We start from the raw sequence: 23,605 nt of genomic DNA, 5'->3' as shown, positions 1-23,605 counted from the left end.
TCAACACACTGGATTAAAAAACTAAAATCAAAACCTTTTAAGCATCACAAATTTCGATAGTTCACGATACATTGCGCCACCTACTTCCTGAAGGATAAAACATTCTGTCCATAATAAATTTTGTAACAACCTGGAGAAGCAGTATTTAGACGACGCCTTTTCTCAATAACATTCATGTTACTTTCATTTTCCGTAAATAGTGAATAAATGAACAGTATTGTGGCTTCCGAAAATTAAGTACAGACTTCAAATAATGACACTTCCGCTATCTTTAATTGAGGAATTTTGTTTTGATTCCTACAACATTCGTGAAAATTTCTAAATTGTAATCAATGGCGAGAGTATACGCTTACCGCTCGATAAAACTAGTTCGGTTGCAGCTGACACGAAGTCACCAATTACTAAACGACTAAATGTCTGTTGGGACTCGGATCGTTATAGAGAAAGAAGACATTTGCAAAGCGTGCGTTATTGGACGCTTTTTTTCGCACTGGCCTTCGCTGCGTGTATCAGGGTAGACTACTTACGCTTTGCAACGCATATAATATACTGTATGACGGAAGCAGAGAAAAAATATCAAGGCGGCTTCGACATCTAGGGCATTACAGAAGGCGCTTTGCCTTAAATGAACAAAAATATGAGATGAAAACATGTTGGCATTTCTAAAATAACCAAACCACCATTTAAAATGGACTCCAAACTACAGACGAAGCACATATTTTTCACAACAATTAGTCATTCTCAGAGGTGAAAGAAGCGGTGAGTGAGGGAACGAATCTCAGGACTTTCTAGGGACTGAGCGCCGGGCCTGTCGTTATATGGTCTGACACACATTCACTGAGACAACGAGTCAGGCAAGCAACGTTCAACATCTAGGAGGAGAACGGAGGTCGCACGCGTCGACTTAGCGGTATAGAACACTTCGCACACTTTCATTTTACTCTCCTGGTCTGCGCGATGACATGGTTCGCAGAGACTTGCATAGAACTAGTAGATCAGAGTGAAATTCTCGGTTTATTAGATTGCTTTGCGATCTGTGATGAAACATTAGGGAAGAGAGGGATCCATTTGTCAGTTCGATATACGTAGTGGGTATCCAAAATCGCCTCGAAAGCGAACGCGGGGTTCTCGTTTATCAGGTAATGGATTTCACATCAGCCTCGTCAGTCTCTGAAGGAGTGCGTATCTGTACTGTTACAGGTATGTAACGCCTACGGCTTAGAAAATAGCGTGAACATTGTAGGGATAGCCGTTATTGAATACTAAGCTAAACTGTTTTACGCTGTCTAAGAAGTGAATAAGTTACTTCAGGCTGGAGACGAGATAAAGCTGTGAGTACCGGGCGTGAGTCGTGCTTCGGAAGCTCAGATGGTAGAACACTTGCCCGCAAAAGGCAAATGTCCCGAGTTCGAGTCTCGGTCGGGCACACAGTTTTAATCTGCCAGGAAGTTTCATATCAGCGCACATTCCGCTGCTGAGTGAAAATCTCATTCTGGAAACATCCCCCAGGCTGTGGCTAAGCCATGTCTCCGCAATATCCTTTCTTTCAGGAGTGCTAGTTCTGCAAGTTTCGCAGGAGAGCTTCTGTAAAGTTTGGAAGGTAGGAGACGAGATACTGGCAGAAGTAAAGCTGTGAGTACCGGGCGTGAGTCGTGCTTCGGAAGCTCAGATGGTAGAGCACTTGCCCGCGAAAGGCAAAGGTCCCGAGTTCGAGTCTCGGTCGGGCACACAGTTTTAATCTACCAGGAAGTTTCATATCAGCGCACACTCCGCTGCAGAGTGAAAATCTCATTCTGGAAGTGAATAAGTTACTAACTGGTAGTGATTTACCACTGCCAGTGACTTTTGACGACGGTTCCTGTATTCGACTCCCGGTGAGCGCTTCTGATTTTTCCTGCTGTCAAACTCTCTGGCTGTCGTCGACTCACCGTGGAGCAGCGAAAGGGAGCGACGTAGCATAATGGTCATCGCAGTACAGTGCTGTAGCATACTTCTCGTCGTATGCTATAATTTTCTGGCGTTACTACATATCGAAGCGAGTGGTGATATAGTGAGACAGTGGGACTGTATCGTTATCAGTCAGCGCCACGACCAGACTCTGAGTTACTTTAATTATTGAGAAGTTTTCCCACATCAGTTCAAGCTCATTCAGTGCGATTCTCTGAGAAGGGTTCTCGACAGCTGAACGAGTCAGGTGGCTACGATGACACTGCACGCGGATTCTGGAAGAGCGCTAGTCAGTTACTCGTCAGACAAACCCGATCCTCGATTTTCATTGGTTTCACTAAATTTTGGCATATGAAGGCTGTACAGTTCTTTTAACACGGCAAATAACGATTCCGAAGATCATCATTGTCCTACTAAGCTGGTGCTCCATCTGTAGTGATCTTGATGGTAGATAAAATCCCAAATTTCCTTCCTTTTTTATTTTTATTTATTTATTTTTAATCAAGATGTAGCTCGTTTGTTTTTCTGAAGACAAAGAACCGAGGGCAGATATGGAAACGAAGTAGTTGAAAGGGGGATACTCTGACACTCACTCCGCGTAAAAATAAAAGCAATTTCAACACATTTACACATGCGAGTGGATAAATTTTTTAGCAGTGATTGCACAGTGGCTGGCGGGGGATACTTCATACCAATATTCACGAGTTTCTGCGCTTTTCCATTCCGGTTTGTTCACGCCCTCATCTCTATCTTACTCTTCTAATATGTAAAGTATAGGATGGTGCCACCGGAAATGTTGCACAGCCTTTCACAAAAATCAGATCTCTAAACCTGCCGAGCAGATTTTCGGAAAAGCAACGCCGCATTTTTTCATATGATCGTCACTGAAAGTTCCCCGAATAAATGTATTACACTTTCATATTGTCTAGGCCGACTTGTTACCATCACAGCAGTGTGTCCCAGTGTTCGTTCAATTTCCGCGTTGATGCTCAGTTGGTAAGGACTGCAACTGCTTGGACGATAGTTTACGATTACTGATTACGTATTCGTCCCACTCGTATCTGTTCTTAATATTACGTCTAAATACTTGAACAACGTGACGTGCTTCAAAGATTCTGCACTAACCTTGTAATCGGATATTATTTGGTTCTCCCTATTTGTTAAGAGCATTTTGTTTAAAGAGAGATACTATACGTTAAAGCAAGTGGACATTTTGGCCACGACTGCATTTCTTAACTATCGTCAAGTACGATCTATTTTATAGACACGAGCAGCGTCACTAAAGAAAAATGTAGAAACACTATCTGATAAATCGTTTTTGCTTATGGAGAAAATAATGCCTTCTTGTGGGCACGTCCTATTCAGTTTATGTCGAACATTCGCCGTCGACTACAACGCACTAACTACAGTTCGCGAAAAAACCAGAGAGGCAATCTTATATGCGTGAAAATACTCGTATCTGTAGGAAACAAATGGATGGGAAGAGTGCGCCACGAGACGGCAGACGGGTGTCCGCCGCAGTCCCAGCAGGAGGTGTCGCCGCCTGCTCGGGTTACGCCTCCCGGGGCCGGCGGTTTAGTTTGGACTGCCGCCCAGCAGCTCAGCGGCAGGCAGGTGACTGTCTGCAAGCAAGGCCCATAAGTGTGCCCGCAAAATTTCGCCACACATCTAAGCCATCTCCGAGAGAGAAAGCGAAAACACTCTTCGCCATTACATTTACTTCTTTCTGTACCAGAACCGTTTATTTCCAGTTAGGACCACGAAAAATATTAATAACACATTTTTCAGTTACGCGGTGACGTACGGTGCTCGAATACGTGTAGTCTTCAGTATAATAGGTAGCATTATGGATTTGTCGTAATCCAAAGAGCAGCCATTGCGGAGATAATACTGGACAACGAAATACATTTGGAGGGTAACAAGACAAGTTATGACGACGGTTGATTTGACAGGCGTCGTGGTAGGCAATGGTAATGTGCACCAGCACGTAGTAGTTGCGGCACAAATACATCTAGTAATCTTTTTAGCCCACCAGTGTTTCTACTGTCTGAGGCTGTCCTCCATCAACTCCTTTTTTGTTCTAATATTTTCATCTCTATGTAACTGCTACAAGCAACAAGCTCTAAAATCTGTTTGACATATTCTTGTCTTTGTCTGCTGCTACTATTTCTCCCATCTAACGCCTTTTCCAGCGCCAGCTTGTCTGTTCCAGGATCCCATACCAGATATCCCAGTAACGAATCTCTCCTCTGCTAACCGTCTTCCATAGACCTCTCTCTGCTGCTAATGCATTTCATGGTTTATCTGCCCACTTCATTTTTTTAATTCTTCATTTTCACCACGTTTCAAATGCTTCCAGTTTCTTCTTTATCGAGTTCCCCATGATCCACTTTTCACTGCCTGACACTTCTGTGCCCCGTGATCCGCGTTTCACTGCCTGACACTGCTGTGCTCCAGACATACTTTTTGAGGAACTCCTTCCGAACTTGGATATTTTATTTATTTATCGTTCACAATTACAGCCCATTATGTGGAAAGCTAACATAGGCCATACTACTCACATTTTTGTGGATAATAAATACCTATGTATTTATTATTTGCTGTTGGTTCTTAATACATTACCAAAAATTGCTAGTATTACAAAAATGCTTGTTCGAGAACTAGTCTCTGCCACCACAAAACTAGTACAAACCCTTTAACCAATTACCCAACTACTGACTCTTCAGTTTGTGTAAATGGCGATCAAAGTTTTTCCGTTCTAAGGCTACACTAACTCCTTGCCTACATGTCGATAGTTACATAACCGCATTGGAGACGCGCTGGCTTGTCTATATGCTGCAGCAACGCCCTCAAAGGGAAACTTTTTGATCGCCCATTGCACTATAAATTTTGTTCTATTTATTTTCACGTATGTTTATTAGGTTACACCTGAACTATAAATGGTTGTTTTCTCTACAGAATCCGCCCTCATATCAGTCCTGGTATCAGCTATCGGGTATTGGATTCCTTAGGCATAAGTCACCACGTCAACAGCTTTTACACTGTTACAAACTACTCTTTCATTCACTGTAACGTCTTAGAATACACACTTCCGTAATCATTTGCACCAACATGGTGGAAAGTCTTCAGCTTCACTCTGACATGAATACCTGATACCAGTAGAACTCTTTTCTTAACGAAACTTTCTTTACCTGCGACAAACTACTTACGATGTATTCATTACTTCGGCCATTCACGTGTAAACTTAGTTACTAGTTGCTAGGATCCTTTCACTTCTTCCACTATTGTAGCGTTCCCAACATTGGTTTTAATAAAGTCGTTATTCTTCTTACTATTACTCTCTTTTACTTTCTCCAGCGCTGTGTTCACCCTTCAACCAAATTCTGTGCTAAGTATACTGTCCATTGCTTTCAACAGCTCCACAAGCTTTCCTCATACCCAACGAGATGATTTACGCAGGGCAATTTATTTCAAAGTTATAAGAAAAATAAATTGTTATACGGTTCATTGCAAACAACCTACAGCGCTGTAAGCATCTGAATCATTTGTAGTTATGCGCTAAATCGCTAACACTCCGGGGAGATGCACGAAACAGATGACAGGATCATCTAAGCCATCTATAGTCTAAATTATCGAAAGATCTTTTGGACTGTAGTATAGTCATGTCTTGCCTTTGGCGAAACTGATGCTGTTTTGAGGCCCCTACGTAAGGTAACTGACTTATACAGGATGGAACATTGTTGTAATTGTATTTCTCCGCATCTCTGACGCAGAGCGATCAATCATAACCGACACACTGCCGTGTGGTCCTCGGCCAACGGCGTCATTAGGTTGCATTATGAAGGGACGTGAGGGTCAGCACAGCGCCCCCCTGACTGTTTAGGCTTCGCAGACTTTAGAACTGCTACTTGTCATTCAGATTCCTCCTCAGCTGCCATCACGAGACTGAGTGCACTCAGTTTCAGTACTACCAGCATGGAAAACTCTCTGACAGTACCGGGAATTGAACCTGGTCCCTCCAAGTGGCAGTCAGCCATCCTAACCGCTCAGCTACGGAGGCAGACATATTTGTATAGTTGAATGCTATTCCAAAGTCACGAATTCATTTTCATATACATGCATATGATGCGCTTCTGAATGCTGCATGAAATCATTTAGAGAAAACGAGACTGTACAAGTTACACAATCCACCAGACAGATATCCTCCAGTACTCTTTAAAATTCTTAGATTCTAAGATAAACATTGAACTTTAAATTCTCAGTCGGCGCTCACTTACTGTACGTGATTTCGAGCATCATTCAGAGGTGAGTCAAACGTCTCTGCAATCTATTTTATTTCTTACTTTTAGACAAATCATTTCACTAAACATTTAACCGTTTCGTCTTTCAACTATTTTTTATTTCATTTCTTTTTATTGACAGTTAAATATGACACCAATGTAAATTTTTATGCACGAAATAATTAGGCCTTGAAGAGATGAACATTTTAATACTTCATTTACATAGTTAGCAGCAGCTGCTAGAAAAATATTTGTTTTTCCTCAAATCACTAATTAAGTTTTTGTTAATTATCCAGATTACTTTCGGAATTAAACCACTTTTTTTCAAAAGTAGACTCGCCCTGGTCAACCCCATTTATCCATTTCCCGCTCTTTTTGGCTATGGAAATTCGGACAAAAGTACATTTTGTAATTCCTAGGGAATCTTATTTCCGTTCCGGTCAAACATTTGACCGAAACAGAGCACAATCGGCTGCTCAGTGAAAGAGACTCCGGACTGAGGTTCTTTCAGAAGGCTTTAACATTTTTAAATGTTCCGATAATAAGTTGCCGTCTCTTTATCTAAGAATTGATGGTGAATGCAGCTAGCAGCTATCTCTGTGTAATGTCTTGTCTGTATAGACGTGTGTCTGTTGTCTTTAAGATCCCTTCACCTTCACTCATAAATCTTTACAGTAAAGTAAGGCCCTCCCCGTTCTTGGCTGATCCGTGATAAGACAGGCGGAAAATTAGACTAATGGAGGATTATTAGTATTATCTCTATTTTCATTCGCTCTCTCTCTTTCTCTCCTTTATCTATGTACAGTTTTTTAATATAATATTACATTACGTGAAATCAACCAAATAGTATCTTTGGTGGAGTCCTTCGTCTTGGTAATCAGCGGCTGGCTTGCTGTAAGAGATCTTTACATTTATAATTACTATTAAATACTGCAGTCAGTCGGGAGAATCAATCGTTTGGACAATTTGTTCCTTTTACGAAAGATTGCGAATTCCAGATGTGTACGAAGCCTTTTTGGAGGATTTAACACAGACTCACTGACTGCGGGCTCTCTTGGGCACGGCTGAAACTTCCCCACTAATTACAGGGCCAACGTGATCATCAAATGATTCAGAAAAAACTCATTCGTTCATTCACTCCAGAACAAAAAAGTCACAAACTTTATTTATGGAGGAAATTGTATATTAAATCCATCCCCATTACATATCCAGATCTCCGGTGATTCCACGCCTTAATTATTTTCCTTTTACAGTCTCTTTCTCCTCAAACAAACCGCTAGCGGCATAAATGTTAATTGGCTCACTTTAGCGAGAAGAAAAGCAGAATATGTATCTCTCAGAAACACGTCAATTCCTCGATAGATACTCCAGCAGCTGCTCTAGTTACCCCTCTTAACAACCATGGAGAGTGCATATATGTATCTCTGTTATTTCAAAGAATAAACGCACTAGAAAATACTTTGGCGTCGTCGAACTGTCGCCGCATATATTACGAGAAAATCAGATCAGATAACTTTTCCAAAGTGAATGAATGTGGATCGTTTGATTGAAAATGATTAATTGGTGCGTGGTAGAGGGTATTTTCTGTGGGGACATTACAAGGCGACAACATTCACGAGTGCCTGAGCTAAGCTCCACCCCACGTCTACTGAATCTTTTCCCGCAACCAGAATGCCACGGAAAGTGAATCCGTGAGGGTCAACGTGGGGGCCAAGGAGAGACTACACAGTGTAGGTGAGTCCAGACACCGAGACGTCAGAATAAATTCCGAAGTCCTCGCACAGTGTTTTGTAGTGAGCGAACCCTCGCTGCCTCTTTCCGCCCGTCGCAGACATTAGTTTGGGCCGCCCCTTGGCAGGTTTCCACGACCGTGGGCCACGCGCCAGCACCCGCTTTCGCCTTCTACATTACCCCTTCAGCTTCACAACCGTCTCTACCAATAAATAAACTGGTTGGCAACCGATACGCATGGTAGAATAAAACGCATATCAAACAAACATGCAGGGACTGGGGAAACATCTTCCACTACAGTGTTGGCCAGAGGCTGCCTTCGCCGAGCCCCAAAGATTCAGTAAGAAACAGCTCTATGTATTCCGGAGTTATTGTTATATTGTTGCCAAAAAATCAATAATAAACATAAAAACATAGCTGCATACTTTTGTGTCGTAAATTTTATTTCATTCTCAGTTACGGTTTGACTTCCCTGTACAAGGAACAAAATTGTCAATAAACTTCACGCAGGTCCGATTTTCAAATTGAAACATGTCATAGTGAAAACTAAAATCGTAATGCTATACGTGACCTCTGTCTTGTTGTGTGTGTGTGTGTGTGTGTGTGTGTGTGTGTGTGTGTGGTATGAGTGTGTGTGTGTGTGTGTGTGTGTGTGTGTGGTATAGTGAGTGAGAGAGAGAGAGAGAGAGAGAGAGAGAGAGGGAGGGAGAGAGAGAGAGAATTACATCCGATTATAAACTATATTTCTTTACTGTAACAGGTGTATGCTTTTAAAGAAAAAGGAAGCTTGATTATGCTTTAACGCTCCGACAACATCTAGGCCATTGCGATGGAACTCTAGTTCAGCCGGAACAAAGATAATAGAAGTTTATTTAGCTGCGTGTTCGGTGCAAACGTCCTAGGACGGGGAGCGTGATAGTAGTTTCAAAAATGTTCAAATGTGTGTGAGATCTTATGGGACTTAACTGCTAAGGTCATGAGTCCCTAAGCTTACACACTACTTAACCTAAATTACCCTACGGACAAACACACACACCCATGCCCAAGGGTGCTAATTAATTTTATCTTCAAACTGTGACTCGTTCGTCACAAAAACCATAGTAAGAGAGTAAACTTATTGTGGGACCGTCAGTAGTGTAACTATTTTTTTAACAGCTGACTACGCAAGGTTTCAAGACGCACAACAAATGTTATCCAAAGCGCACTTTCCTTTACAACGTGTACTTTGTGTCTATGTGTGGAACTGTTGCAGAACATTATTTAATATTACAATAGTCAATCTAAGTATGAAAAGTGATGCATCTTCCTTATGCTTTCCTCACTCAAATCAGGACTTACCGCACAGCACAATTGTTCCTGATCACACGCATCTGAAAACGTGTGCAACATTTTCCCGTGCTCTGTTGTCAACGAGGATGATATATTGTGCTCCGTACAGAATTCAATGAACAGTGTATTTACCAAAAACCAACTATTATTTTTCTGTATATTTCGTTTAGTGTTGCATCTTTATTGGGCTTGATTATGATGGTTGTATCATACTTTGCCAGTGTGAGATTTGTATATAACAATAACTTAAGCGCTCCCTATGTCGAACATGTGGATCACTGGTAGTAATTTGTCCTCGTTCAGAAGAAGATTCATCGCAAAAATGCACGAATTATCCAGCACGAGACTTTGTTTCGTATCAGCCCAGTATGAAACCGAACATTTACTCGCATTATCTTGACAACCAAAAACTTCAAGTTTCTGCGGAAAACTTCTGGGACCAGTTGAGTCGAAAGCTTTAGGCACATCACAACTTGGTTGTTCAGATAATTTCAGACATGGCCGTGAAAACGATACATGGCATTCTCAGTGGAGAGGCGTTCTGAAATCCGCCATGTTGTTCTTAGAGGAAGTATCTATGCACTCATACGAACCTAAATCAAGAAGGTCCACAGGGAGTTATATCCTTTCTTTTCCCAAACGTAAGTAGAATGGCTTAACTCCTTCTAAAGACTCAAAAAAATTTCTTTTCTGTATAAACCTTGAAAGTGGTATCACGCATTAAATTATTTAACAGCTGTGAACTTGGTGACAGGCGCTGTGGTAACTCGTAGTTATTATTTTCCCGTTACTTTCGGATGACCTAGTGAGGTGGCGCGATGACTAATACTCCTTAGAGGTTCTTCTTCGGTTCCACTAAATCAATTGAGCTACCGTATTTTACGGACTATAAGACGCACTCTTTTCTTCGAAAAATTGCCTCAAAAATTCGTCTTATAATGTAAACTGATATAAAAATGTGCAGTGCTTATCTTCAAATTCCCGCCACTCTTAAAAATGGCCATGTATTCATGCCGCGGGAACTCTGTCTAGCAACATGGGACTGAACTGGCAGCAGCAGTGCACTAATGCGACGAACATTAGTTGCGGTGATTCACAAGCTTGCTAACACTGTCATAGCCTATGAATGGTCATTGCAGTTTACGGTGCAAGTGATCTTCAATTGAAAATGATTTTGTTATTCGTAACAATACAATATCTGTGTTAGTAGTTTTTTCGTAGTGGAAAAAATAAAAGGTATTCATACGATACGGGCTATAAATTGAAAGTACTAGTAACAGCACATGCAGCAGAACATGGAAACAGACCAGCCGAGCGTAATTTCGGCCTTCCACCAACAGATAATAATCATTCGTGGTTTGCGGGATAGTAAAGAAGATCTGAAAAAAATGAGGAAGACTAAATGTGCAAACAGAGGACTGAATGCAAATTGGCCAAGACTAGAAAATGACGTATTGAAATGTATTCAAGGACACAGTCAAAACGGCATTGGAATTAATACAAAAATTATTCAAATACACACTCTTAAGCTAACGCTGCAGTGGAACTTATTTGACTTAGAGTGGACTTGGTTGGTGCTACATGTTTATGAGCATCATGGACTTTTAGCGTACAAACCAAAACCAAAATATCTCAGAAAATACCACAAGAGTATGAACAGAAAATATTATCCTTCCATCGCCTTATTATTCAATATCGGAAGAAAACCAGTGTGGGACTAACCTAAATAGCGAATAAGGACGAAACTCCCATGACATTTGATTTGTCGAGTAACAGAACTCTTCCCATGAAAAAAGCTAAAACTGTTATCCTTTCATGTTGTGCTGACGGCACTAAACTTAACCCAACGAATCTCAAGCGCAAAACAATGTCAAAACCTTCTGGAGTACCGCCAAGTGTTGTTGTTCACGTACATGACAAGGGTTGGGTGGACGAGGCTAGTGTGAAATGATGAATTAACAGAGTGTGGGAGGGAAGGGAAGATGCTTTATTGGAGAAGAGTTCTCTTCTTGTGCTATATCAGTTTAATAGAATTTCAAAAATTTTATGAAAGAGAAATTGTGACAGGGAATTACAGAGATTCCTGTTATTCCGGGAGGACTTACTTCACAACTGTAACCTCTTGATGTCTCGAGAAATAAACCATTTAAAGCGTATATGACAGAGGAATGGAACAAATGGATGATGGATGAAAACAGACATGAATTCACGCCGAAGGGAGCTTTAAAACGACCTAAACGACCTACAATCAAACAAGTGTCAGTGGGTGAAACAATCGTCGTCTAGAGTGAGAATAATTATTGTTTAATCTTTCAAGAAGTACGGCATAAGTAACGCTCTCGATGACAGTGACGACCATTTTATATACGAATAGGACAACGACGACGACGAAGAGGAAGAAGAAGAAGAAGAAGAAGAAGAGAAATAAGATGAAGAAAGTTCAGATGATGATTTTCAGGGATTTTTAAAGGTCAGTTCGGTTTTCTAAACAAAGAAAGTTTTAGTTTGGTTTTTCAATCCAAAAATAAAAATGGTAAACATGTTATTTTTAAAAAAGCTGCCTAAAAATTAAGGTACATCTTATAGTCCGTAAAATACGGTATGTATCAGGATGGCTCATTGAAAGAAGCAGAGACCACATTCCGAGTCATTAGTATTTAGTTCGAGGTCGCGCTCTGCCCTCAAAGATGGCTTTTACGATGGGTTGTTAAATAATAATCCTTCGTTGCTTCCAGTTGAATGTATATGTTTGAAAAAACTTTTAGGTCAAGCGAAAACAAACTCTAAGACACCGAATTCATTATCGGGAATTTAATAAAATTAAGTAAAATCGTGTGACACTTTTGGCTGGTAGGTACCAACGGTAAGTTCAAGCGTTTAACTGGAAGGGATTTCGTCTTCGTACACGTCGTCGCTTTTCCTTCGGGTCATGGTACTGATGTATCGTAAGAACACTTCTTTACTGAAGGAAAGGTACAGCTGTCCTTAGCCCGACGGTTCGTTTTAACACTGCAGTATTTTGTTAGGCGTTCCTATTGCAGGTGGTATGCCTTTCACTTCCTCTTATCTATGAAATGACCTACACATCCAGTTATTGGGGAATATACAGTCTAATGTGGACGCGAATCGTGATATAGTTTGGCATTTTTCACAATACAAATCTTACCAGTGCTCAGAGCAGCCATTAAGTGACACAAAATATCCTCGGTAGTACTGCGGACCGAACACCGGACCTTAGTATCGTAATTTTGCACTTAACCACTACCAGATGAAGACTGTGGTATGTGCGTATAAAGTACAGTGTTGTGGAGTGAAACTAGGTGTAGAGACCTCAAAGAGCACCAAGCAGCTAGCAAGTTAGATGTCCTCATCTGGTTGAGTCGTCACCGTCAGAAGCGACCCATTTCCTCGCTCCACGAGACACTGCGGAGAGGTTGAAGCATTCTGGTCATCGCCGGCCGTGGTGGTGTAGCGGTTCTAGGCGCTCAGTCCGGAGCCGCACGACTGCTACGGTCGCAGGTTCGAATCCTGCCTCGGGCATGGATGTGTGTGATGTCCTTAGATTAGTTAGGTTTAAGTAGTTCTAAGTTCTAGGGGACTTATGACCTCAGCAGTTGAGTCCCATAGTGCTCAGAGCCATTTGAACCATTTTGAACCATTCTGGTCATCATAAACCTCCTCTTGCAGGCCAGATACCAGGGTGAAAGTTTCAGTCGCCATCCGGGCTCAGTCCGTGTGAATCCACGCCGAGAACCACTGGGCCATCCAAATTAGCCGTGGCAGTTACAAAGACGAATATAGTGAGGCAACAAGTAAAGAAAACATTATGGAGACAAGTGTAGGGATCACAGACTAAGTTGTTATAGTGTTAATTAAGGCTCACGTGAGATTTCCTCGTGAACCTCTGAATGGTAAATGCTTCTTATTGGATAGACAGAGCTCGAAGTTCCACTGGCGTATTTGGTATCCGTTACTCTTTCGGTGTTCCGGTAGACGTAATCACGGCCAAGCCACTAATACGACGTGACGAGACAGTACCATTGTGGGGAAGAGAGTCAGCGTCTCGGCAGCTTTCGCTCGCAAACCTCTTGTCGACACGGAAGACGTTTAAGGCGACCACATCACAAGATGACAATGGGAGGCAACTACTTGGCGGATGAGTGCAGGCTACGACCCCTGGCAGGTATCACCGATCAGAGGCCGTTCAGCTATGAATCACTGTCCGCTTCTCGGACTAGTCATCTTCCTGTTTGGTTAGTACTATGTAATGTCTTTACATCAAACTGTTGCCAAGAATTTCGTGCTTCACTTACAATGACTAGTACCGATAAGGCGGGGCGCATAAAGTGATTATCGGATTTATTATCTTTTTATTTCTAAATTTTAACTTCATTTGCAGTTTTTCTCCGAAATAAGACTCACATCTCTCGTAAGTGCACAAAAGAAGATTCGTCTTTAATTAACTGCGGTGTATAAGTTTCTCACATGCATTGTTTACGGATTTTATCTGTTTGTTTTGTTACATAACACGGATTGTCTTTTTAGCTATCGATAAACTGTTATTTTTAGGACTGACGTCGTCACGTTAGTCTTAGCGGTGGATGAACAGGTAATAATCCAATCCTGTTACTCTTGAGTCATCATCATGTGTGTAATAATGCGAAAGTTGGATGGCTGTCGCCGCCCCGTTGTCACCCATTGATATTGCTACTCCTCTTGTGGTCCTCGCACCATAAACACCTTCATGCTACGAGGCTTACAACTTCGCGTCATTATTCCCGGGAAACACAATCCTACACTACGTTTGCTGAGCTACCTTCACTCATCCTTTCGAGATGTCCGTACCAGAATAATATATCGTTTACATTTTCCTTTAATGTTAAATACTTTTTGGTATTTTTCCTCTGATACATCCCACGAGTTCCAAGAGGCCCCACACCCCCAGAAGCAATCATTATTTTAGAAATGACAACGTATTGCACCTGGACGTTATTAACTGTACTTATTAAAGGTCTCAGATTCGCCCTATTATGCTATTCGCAAGTGCCAGCTAGAAAGAAATAAAAATACGAATAGTATATTATACATTGGAGTCCTTACATATAAAAGCCATGTATACAGAGGATCTGTATGTGCACCATCGTGCCTTATACAAGGCTTCTACAGGCTTCCTCAACAGTTTTTGACAATTCTTTAATACTTCTGTATAGCCGTTGAGAGACATGGGACTTGATTATTCGCCACAATTTGTGTGGCGTGGTAAGGTCAGGGCTTCGCGTGGTCGCTTCACAGGGGTGGAGATGTTGCTTACCCACACTCAATCTAGCGACATTACTCATCAAAGGAGTTACGCGACTTACAAGCAAATTCTGCTGGAGCTCCGTCCTGCAGTAACTACACATGATCCATAATTCCATTCCTTTCCAGTTGACATATTAACCACATTTCTAATATGTCCAACTAAGAATTTCCATTCACGTACCGTTTCAAAAAAAGGTGGCGCGGACATGTATCGTGATGCTATCGCAGACCAGATTTTTTTTTTTTTTTTTTCTTAGTGTGGCCATGCGTTGTTCGCTGTGGTAGCTGAAGTTCAATTGCTATTTCGCGAACTGATTTCAGCGGAGACTGCTCATTTAAATGAGTGGCTGTGTCATTGTCAAGAGGAGTACAAGGACTTATCAGATACCCTGTAGAGACGGGACCACATTTCTTTCGACTTCATTTACACGCGTATCGACGACTGTATGTTTCTAATATGCCTACATTACATTATTCCAGACTATTTTTCATCATATGTTGCAGAGACGAATTAAAAAAAGAATGAAAATTAAATAGAAAATTTAAAAAGACACCTGAGACTGAAGCCTGAAGTTAGATTTAAGGGATGCTATGCATGGTTTTCTTATCAGATCGGAACTCTGCAATAAACGAAATGGCATGCGTCGCGAAAATATGGGTTCACTTCCCCGTCCCACCATCCACGTTTAGATTTTCCGTAGTTTCCTCTCAACCGTTTACGGCAAATGCCGGAATCGTTCCTCTAAATGGAGGCAACAGATTTCCTTCCCCTTCTTACGAGCGTTTGGTACATTTATAATGCCCTCGCCGTCGACGGCTCTTTTATTTATGGGCATTTGAAGTACATTCCGTGTACCGTACTACATTTGATCATTAAAATGTATTTGTGAGCCTACATACAGCGCATATACTGGCTCACAATAACACATCAGGGTAACAAGCAACTAATATAATTCTATTTATTATTAATGAAACGGTACATATTACTAGTTAACTGATAATAGTCACACATTTAGACTCGAATATCTCGTGTAATTCGTTAAATCTTTCGATGCGAGGACAGTGTTGACAGTTTTTTTCAGTGGGCGTAGTCTCTTGCACAAAGTGACTTGATAACCCTGATACTTCCCACACGAAAACACCTTCGGATGTCGATTCGCGTGAATAAGTTGCGAAGTATTTAATGGTTATCCTGTTGAGGTGACGGGAAGTTTCCGTGATGGAAGTCCATCCTTAAGATGAACGCCAGGAATCGTCTGCTGTATGTTCCATCAGTAAAGCATGAACTTCCGAGAGGGGATGACTGTACACTGTAAACAAGCGGCTTGTCTACCGTCGTGTTCTCATCACTCTTCTTTTGAAACTCTATGTACGCTTGCTTTATAGTCAACTATGTGTACCGATTCATTGCGTAAGTGGCGTGTTGTGTAATAAAAATGAACTACTACCATCAACAATTAAGTAAAGCCCTAAACTATTAAGCTATGCTGTGATATATGAATATTTAGCTCCAAAAATAAATTATAAACGAAGTCCGACCACAAGTATATAACGAAATAGTCACAGTCACACACACACACTTACTTAACAAAGGCGCAACGTTAAATAGTAGGTAATCATTAAACAAGAATCTGTCGCAAAAATTATATAGTGTGTATGTTTTCAGCTCATAGCCAAAAACCATGCAATAACGTTGATTCCTCGTGTCTGTAGTCACTGAATTTAGACTTGAAAGCGACACTTTATTCGAATCACTTCATTATACTACCTAGATCAGAATATAGGTTAAAAACAATATCCTCACGTTCTGTTGCAAATAGAAACCTCATTGCTCTCACGTGTTCCACAGGGAATCTCACTAATATACTACAACACTGTGTATTGTACTCAGAAAACGTCATTCTTCCAAGACGGCTCCGATGATTTACCTTGCACCACGTGTAACCTTAATTCACGCAGAGAACAATAGTGTTTGTCAATTGTGTGTAATGTTAACATATGATTAATGCAGTTAACTGCTCGTGTCGTATCTGAGTATAGATATGACAAATCTTTCAGTGACAAGTGTGGACAATATTGCGTCACAGCAGCATGTTACGTAACATAATAAACTGAATGACTCGGAGAGGACTAAATACTTCAGAGAAAATTCGGGACAAATATACACATACCACATTTATTTATTTATTGTTTTCGAAACAGTACAGACATTCCATTGCCCACAAGCAATTTTCTCGAGCAGAGTAACAATATTACATGATCTCAATACACCACTTCTAGCAAGACAATCATTTGTCATGCACGAGACGTTGATAAACATGAATCTATAACACGATGGTTTGAAAAGATATTACCCGGCCCTACAATCAGCTTACATTTCACAAACAGTGAGCGGATTATGAAACTTCATTTCACCACGCGAAAGGATACCATGACGTTCTGTGTGTCGAGTGATCGCTAGATAACTGTGCAAATATTTAGAATGTACGACTGATATAAGTTATACGTCGCATGTTATAAATTAAAACAGTTAATTTTAAATAACTCACTCATTATCTTCATCATTGTAGAAACTCAGAACCAGCTCACATCCAAACCAGACAAACCAAGGAGGAGAATAGCTCATGTTTCCCCCACATCACACATCAAAAACAGACCCCAGACCCAGAATCGCTTAATTGAAATTAAATCGCCAAATTATATAGCCTCCAAACCCGCAAACGTTTCCCAATGGCTGGTGCGCGAGCATGTCTCCTAACATACGAAGTTCATCAGTGGAGTCACACAGAAACCGCCCAAAGAATTTGTTTCGAGTAATCGAAGCTAATCATAGCACAGATATACAAAGCATTGCAAAGATGAGCTCGTGATTTAGGGAAAGCAAAAATAGATATTGAAATTTGGGGTAAGCAGGAGCCCGACGTGTGCTGTGTCGTCTTTGAAGAAGTCACTTATTGGTCTTGCTGGAGATCCGGAGAAGTTCACTGATCAGTTTAAGACAATACTTCGAATTCGTCCACATTTGTAATGTTCACCGTATTACAATGTGATTAATATTATAACTGTTTAAGAAATTAAAATGTGAATAACTCTATTGAGTGGAACGATCCTCTTAAATTGTGAAATTGCTACCGTGATCTTGCTTCCGTCGAGACGAGGACAGAAGAGATCAAAGTTCCGCACCGCTACATCTTAACCACCAGCAGCGTCCCGTACATGATATCCCTTCAGTGCAGTGCAGTCGTAACGGCTCGGCAGGTGGGTCCCTACTCCATGCCATGCTACATTCAGACCGTTACCTTTGGCACGAGTGAATTCCCCACCTTGCCTAAATGGAACTTGTTCTTACACTCAGTGATATCTGCACGTCCGAATTTCAATAGCTTCTTCATTACATCTTCAGGGCTGGAATATTGTTTCACTCTTAATTTATACCGTATGTTCGCTCAGAGAAACGTAATCCTCGGTTGTTGCAAATCAGCTGGTCTCGAGCACGTGTCTACTTTTGACATTCACCGCAGCGATACGTAACGGTTTGGGATGGCGAGCTTCTCTCGAAAAGAATCATATTTACGCGTGCTTTTTTGAGGCCTAGATCGTCTCGCGGCAATCAGTCAGTATCTGCGCTTTTATAAGCAAGTGAAACAAGCGACTCACGTCGTATGAGGTGTGTGAGTAAAGTAATTAGACTGACGACATTGCGAGCGGTCTGGCAACGCTGTGTTGTTTTACTCGTATAGGCTGGTGTGTTTATGTCCTCCAGATGCTCCATCCGAACTTCAGCTCTGTGCAGCCATCACGTGATTTTTGAGAGCGCCAACAGCGGAGTTGTGTTTTTGTTGTCATGAAAATGGAATAGCGGATTTTAGAGCAACGTCATGCCATCAAGTTTGGTGTTAAACTTGGGTAATCCGCAAGTATCACGTTTGAAAAGTTGAAACAGGACTATGGGGAACATTCCTTATCAAGAGCACGAGTTTTTCGATCGCAAGAATCATTTTTGGTAGTCCGAGAACACGTTGAAGCTGAACCTCACTCGGGGAGACCTTCAACTTCAAAAATCGACAAAAAAGTCGGACGTATGCGTGCTCTTGTGAGATCAGACCGACGTTTAACAATAATGATGATGGGTAATCCATTATACTTACACGTTTTCACCGTACATCAAATTTTGACCGAAGATTTACACATGCGAAAGATTTGTGCAAAAATAGTGCCGAAAAACCTCAAAGCCGAGAAGAAGGACAATTGAAGAAACGTGTGCGTTGATCTTCTTAAAAGGTCTGCCAATGAAAACAGCCCCCCTATTCACCTGATCTTAGTCCTTGTGACTGTTGTCATAGTGTGCAATGGAGAAAGACATTCACTGTTACACAACAGCAGGTTTGGATTTCACAGATGTGCAATACTTCCAAGGTAGGTGCAAACCACGCCCTGTCGGCTGGTGAGATGCATCACCTCATATGGTTTCCATGTACTCGTCCTCTACCATCAGCATGTACCAACAAATGTGACACTCATCAGTCTAGACGACCCTCTTCTATTTTCAGAGCACCACATGGCGTTGTTCCTGAAGTGTTGCTAACCTCGAGGCTCTATGTTCCGTGAGAAACCTTACTTACATGTGAATTCTATGCCTGCTCACGGGCTATTATTATCCAAAAATTAATTTTGAGAGACCTACAAAACTTTGTCCTTCATTGTGACAGTCCACCATAGTCGAACAGTCAAGGAAACCCTCTGAAGTGAACATCCTGTTTCCCTCGGCAGCTGGGAGCTTCCAACTGGCTCGACACGTTCTCTCTCCCTCTTTTTCTCTCCCTCTCTCTCTAACTCTATCACAATGATCGAAACATCAGATTCCTGTTTCCCACCTGGCCAACTAGATTTATCCCCCGCGATCTACCTAAATAGATTAAGGAGAATGCCGGGAATGTTTCCTTTGAAAAGGACGCAGTCGAATTCCTTCAACTTTGGTTCTTATTGTAGTTCATTCTCAAACGTATATGTAGTTCTGTCAATGATGCTTATGCGTTTACAGCATCACAACTGACTTACGACTGGTTATCACGACTGAAGGTCCACCGGCTCTTGGTTAGTCATTTGTGTTGAGATCTCTTCTCTGAAATCTACGAATCCTTCAATATCCGAAACTGAGGTTCTCCTACATCCCAAGTGTTAACTTTAGCTAAAATATTCTTAAGATCAACTCGGTAACGATAATTTTCGTCTGTTCTTTTTGCGAATATAATCTTCATACATTGTACTTTATTTTATCATCATGACAGTATCTTTGGTTATATGTTTCCGTCTTCTAGCGACAAGGTAAGTTTCTCTTATGCTTCCCAAGATATTGGATTTACTTGGCAGCCGATCATTCAGCCCACGTACGCAAATGAACTTACGGACTTCCTGTAATTGTTGAACTTTAGGGCTTTATGCCTTGGATTCACGTTATCCTTAAATACATGACTAATCTATTTTCATTATTATAACACAGATTCTGAAGCTGGCGACTATTTTTTCGTGTCTAAGGAATAAAAAAAAGTAGTTATGATCAATTCCTTCCTGAGTATCAGTGAATATTAAAGAAAAACATTGTCGGATATCTCTTCAGAGAACTTTTGCCTTATCTCACAGTTTAATTCTCAGAAACAGTCATTGGTATCATCGTTCGGCTCTGGCATGCTCTTCAAGGTATAACCGGCGCATTTAGCCAATTATGAGTGGTGCGTACAATTTAAGGTGGAATCCAGATCACCGCATTTCTTTATGTTCCACTGCTGGGATATTTTGAACAGGAATAATTGTAATATCTAAGCAGTGTTTTTGTCTTATATTTTCACTACTAGTTCTCACAATACCTGTAGCTGATGTTAAGCAGTTGAAGTTTACTCGAAACATCGATGTCTGACTTAATCCACTTCTTTCGTATTCTCAATCGTATCGATATCCAGTTACCGTTTTTAGAGCGAAACTCTTTTTGTTTCTTTCACATTGCCTCTGTTTGGCATTATACTTACTCTGGGTTGAGTTAGCAGATACTACAACCTGTTTGTATACTCACTACGTGCAGCAGTAGTAGCTGGCCAAATAGGGCGAGACTAACAAAGAGAGAGCATAAATACTATTTCTCGTACAGTGTTGCCACTATTTTAAAGTCGGCTGCAAAATGAGATTTCATTTCCAATTTTGCCTACACGTTGTAATTTCACCATTGACATCGTATCTTCTCATCTTTTGTAACGTCCGGCCCGGTAGCTGAGTGGTCTGCCGGCACGGTAACTCAGCGTGTTCGGTCAGAGGGTTAGCTGCCCTCCGTAATAAAAAAAAAACTGAGTTAATGGATCAACGACGAACTGAAACGGGTGCCTTGCGACGTCCGCGCCGAGCAGATACATCGAACGAAAACTAACAAAATGAGATTACAAAAAAGACAAAAAAAGTGGTCGGCGTGACGGATTGCCGTCCTATGGGCCCGGGTTAGATTCCCGGCCCGGTCGGGGATTTTCTCCGCTCAGGGACTGGGTGTTGTGCTGTCTTCATCATCATTTTATCCCCATCCGGCGAGCAGGTCGCCCAATATGGCGTCGAATGTAATAAGACATGCAGCAAGGCGGTCGGACCTACCCGGCAAGGGGCCTCCCGGCCAATGACACCAAACGCTCATTTCCATTTCCATCTTTTATAACGGAATCACAGGATAAACATATTTCACTGTGAATGAGTCTGACGTCTATGCATTCCACGAAACAGAAAGAGGTCCTCACTTACCTACCGTCCAACCATTATACAGCGCACTTTTTTCTATGGCAGAAAATTAAGCACACAACTTTTTAAGCTACTGTCGGAAGCTATGAAGTGCTGGACTTGGCGAAAATTTGTTCAGGAAGTGTCTGCAAGATGCTAGCCTCTGAGAGCACGACAGCAGCAACAGAGCAGCCGAGAGGTCAGTTGGCAGGTAGCGCTCTTGGCACTGTGAGCCGCGAGCCGTGAACCTGTGGCCCGGATCGCTCGATCGGAATGCGCCGCCCAGACCCATATGTCAGGGGCTGTCGGGCGTGCCGGCCACACTTCGACTGCGAACACTGCCGGGGCGCACAGTCTGCTGGCAGAGCCCGCCGACGCACCACTGGACCCCGACCACCGACTCTGAGAGCTGCCATGGCGCCCAACAACACCGAGACCACGCTCCGTAAGTCTACTCTACTCTACTCTACTCCAGTCCAGGCCACACTCGCTCAGCGTGCGATCACATAATGATAGAAAAACAACGTAGGGGGTTCGCAAGACGTGACACATAAAGTGAATCTAAAACATAACTGATGTAGGTTATTACCGGGGGATGTAAGTTCCTGATGCTTACAGTGCAGCAACTGAAGTCGGTATCTGATGGTTTAGACGGATGGTTTAGACGGATGGTGTTCCTCACTAACGACGTTAATGTCTCCTACTTGTATACGCAGCCAAACAGAATGTGCACAGACGGAATGGTTCGATGTTGATGTGATGGAGGTGCTTTTTCAGTCGATTGTGATTTGCCATGATGGAAAGCATAACGACTGAGAGATTTCTTCCGGAACTGATGTTGCCATGCCGCAATGTCTCCCTCTTTGTCCCCCACAACCCCTCCTTTCCCGACGATATATTTTGTGAATATTGTGTCCCAATGGCACTGTAAGTAGTTTCTTCACAAGAACTGTCAGCTGTTAGGTTGCCTGGTCTGTCAATACGCGCTTTTAGGTAAGAAGTTGTGATGTGCTGTCAATCTACACTTATTGCTCGTTGCGAGATGGGCTGTTTGTTGGTTGCCTGCCCCATCTAAGAAGTAAGATTGGGTTTAACGTCCCGTCGACACGGATAACATTAGAGACAGAGCGCAAGCTCGGATTGTATCAATGACGGGAAAGGAAACTGCCCGTGCCATGTCAAAGGATCCTACCCGGAATTTGCCGGAGCGATTTAGGAAAATCACGGAAAACCTAAATCTGGATGGCTGGATGCAGGTTTGATCCCTCATTCTCACCAATGCGAGTCCAGTGTGCTAAACATTGCGCCACCTCGCTGGGTACTTGGCCCCTCGGAATCGTGTAACTGGCTCCGGAAAGATAATTGTATCGCGGGTTGCATACTTGTCAGGCTAACGTACGGCACAACACGTCGGTTATCGTTAGCGGAATGCGTATGCATTGTAAAATGAGTGTGTGTGTGTGTGTGTGTGTGTGTGTGTGACGAAATAACCATTTTTGAATATGGATAGGCATAAAATTTTAATTAGTAAGCAAAGTTAAAATAACGGAAAGCACAGCACGGAAAGTAACATATATGTTTTCAGTCTTCATCTCACTACGACTTCTGCGCAGAACATATAAAAAATGAGTATTAGCGTCTTCTGTATCAGTGCCACGGTAAGGCACTGTAAAGAAAACTAGGATTAGAATAAAAAATTAATAGTCTTGATAGTGACCGGACTGAGCAACTAGAGTTATATTACATTTAGTAATATGCAAAAGATTAACATTAGGCTCTCTGACAACTCAGAGTTGATCACCGACATTACCTTGCTATTGTAACTATTCACCTTCAAAGATTCCCGTGGACGAAACCTGAAGAAATTCTTATGGGTATCGTTGGAGAAGAACGACTTCTTCAAGATTTATTTGCAGAACTATTCCGACGTGTAAAGCACTCAAGTGCCTCTACGTGCAGAACGCACATCTATCAGAACTCACCTGAAGCAAATACTACCAAGAACAAATGCTTGGTGTCACCGCAGTATGCTTCCTCGTCGTCACCACATTCTATGCTAACCGTGTTTCCAGATATACTGTAACAGCCCAAAGTTTCAGAGTACCAGTCTGCAATTACAAGCCAATGCAACAAGAACAAATATTCTAGAAGAGAAAGAGTCATACAGTGACTTGGATGCGGCGTTAAACTGTAGGTCCCACTCATAATTGATTTGATGCTTTGGTCACATGTGCGAATAAAGGAAAGAGCATACTGCCTCTAACAGT

At 41.9% G+C, this 23,605-nt stretch overlaps 1 protein-coding gene across 2 annotated transcripts in view; it reads left to right on the top strand.

Annotated features, from left to right (window-relative positions):
• Positions 1–23,605, top strand: part of LOC126481537 (paramyosin, long form) — a 184,594-nt gene that overhangs the window by 1,094 nt on the left and 159,895 nt on the right. Inside the window, exon 1 of one of the 2 annotated variants that reach the window (XM_050105348.1) lies at positions 21,579–21,783. The exons of the other annotated variant lie outside the window; for it this stretch is intronic. Coding sequence (XP_049961305.1) covers positions 21,612–21,783 — 172 coding nt within the window. The 5' untranslated portion in view covers positions 21,579–21,611. Of the gene's footprint in view, positions 1–21,578; positions 21,784–23,605 lie in introns of those variants that run through there. 2 annotated transcript variants of the gene reach the window in all.

The sequence above is a fragment of the Schistocerca serialis genome, chromosome 5 (assembly GCF_023864345.2).
Source record: "Schistocerca serialis cubense isolate TAMUIC-IGC-003099 chromosome 5, iqSchSeri2.2, whole genome shotgun sequence".
Lineage (NCBI taxonomy): Eukaryota > Metazoa > Arthropoda > Insecta > Orthoptera > Acrididae > Schistocerca > Schistocerca serialis.
This window is presented reverse-complemented; position numbering and strand designations above follow the sequence as displayed.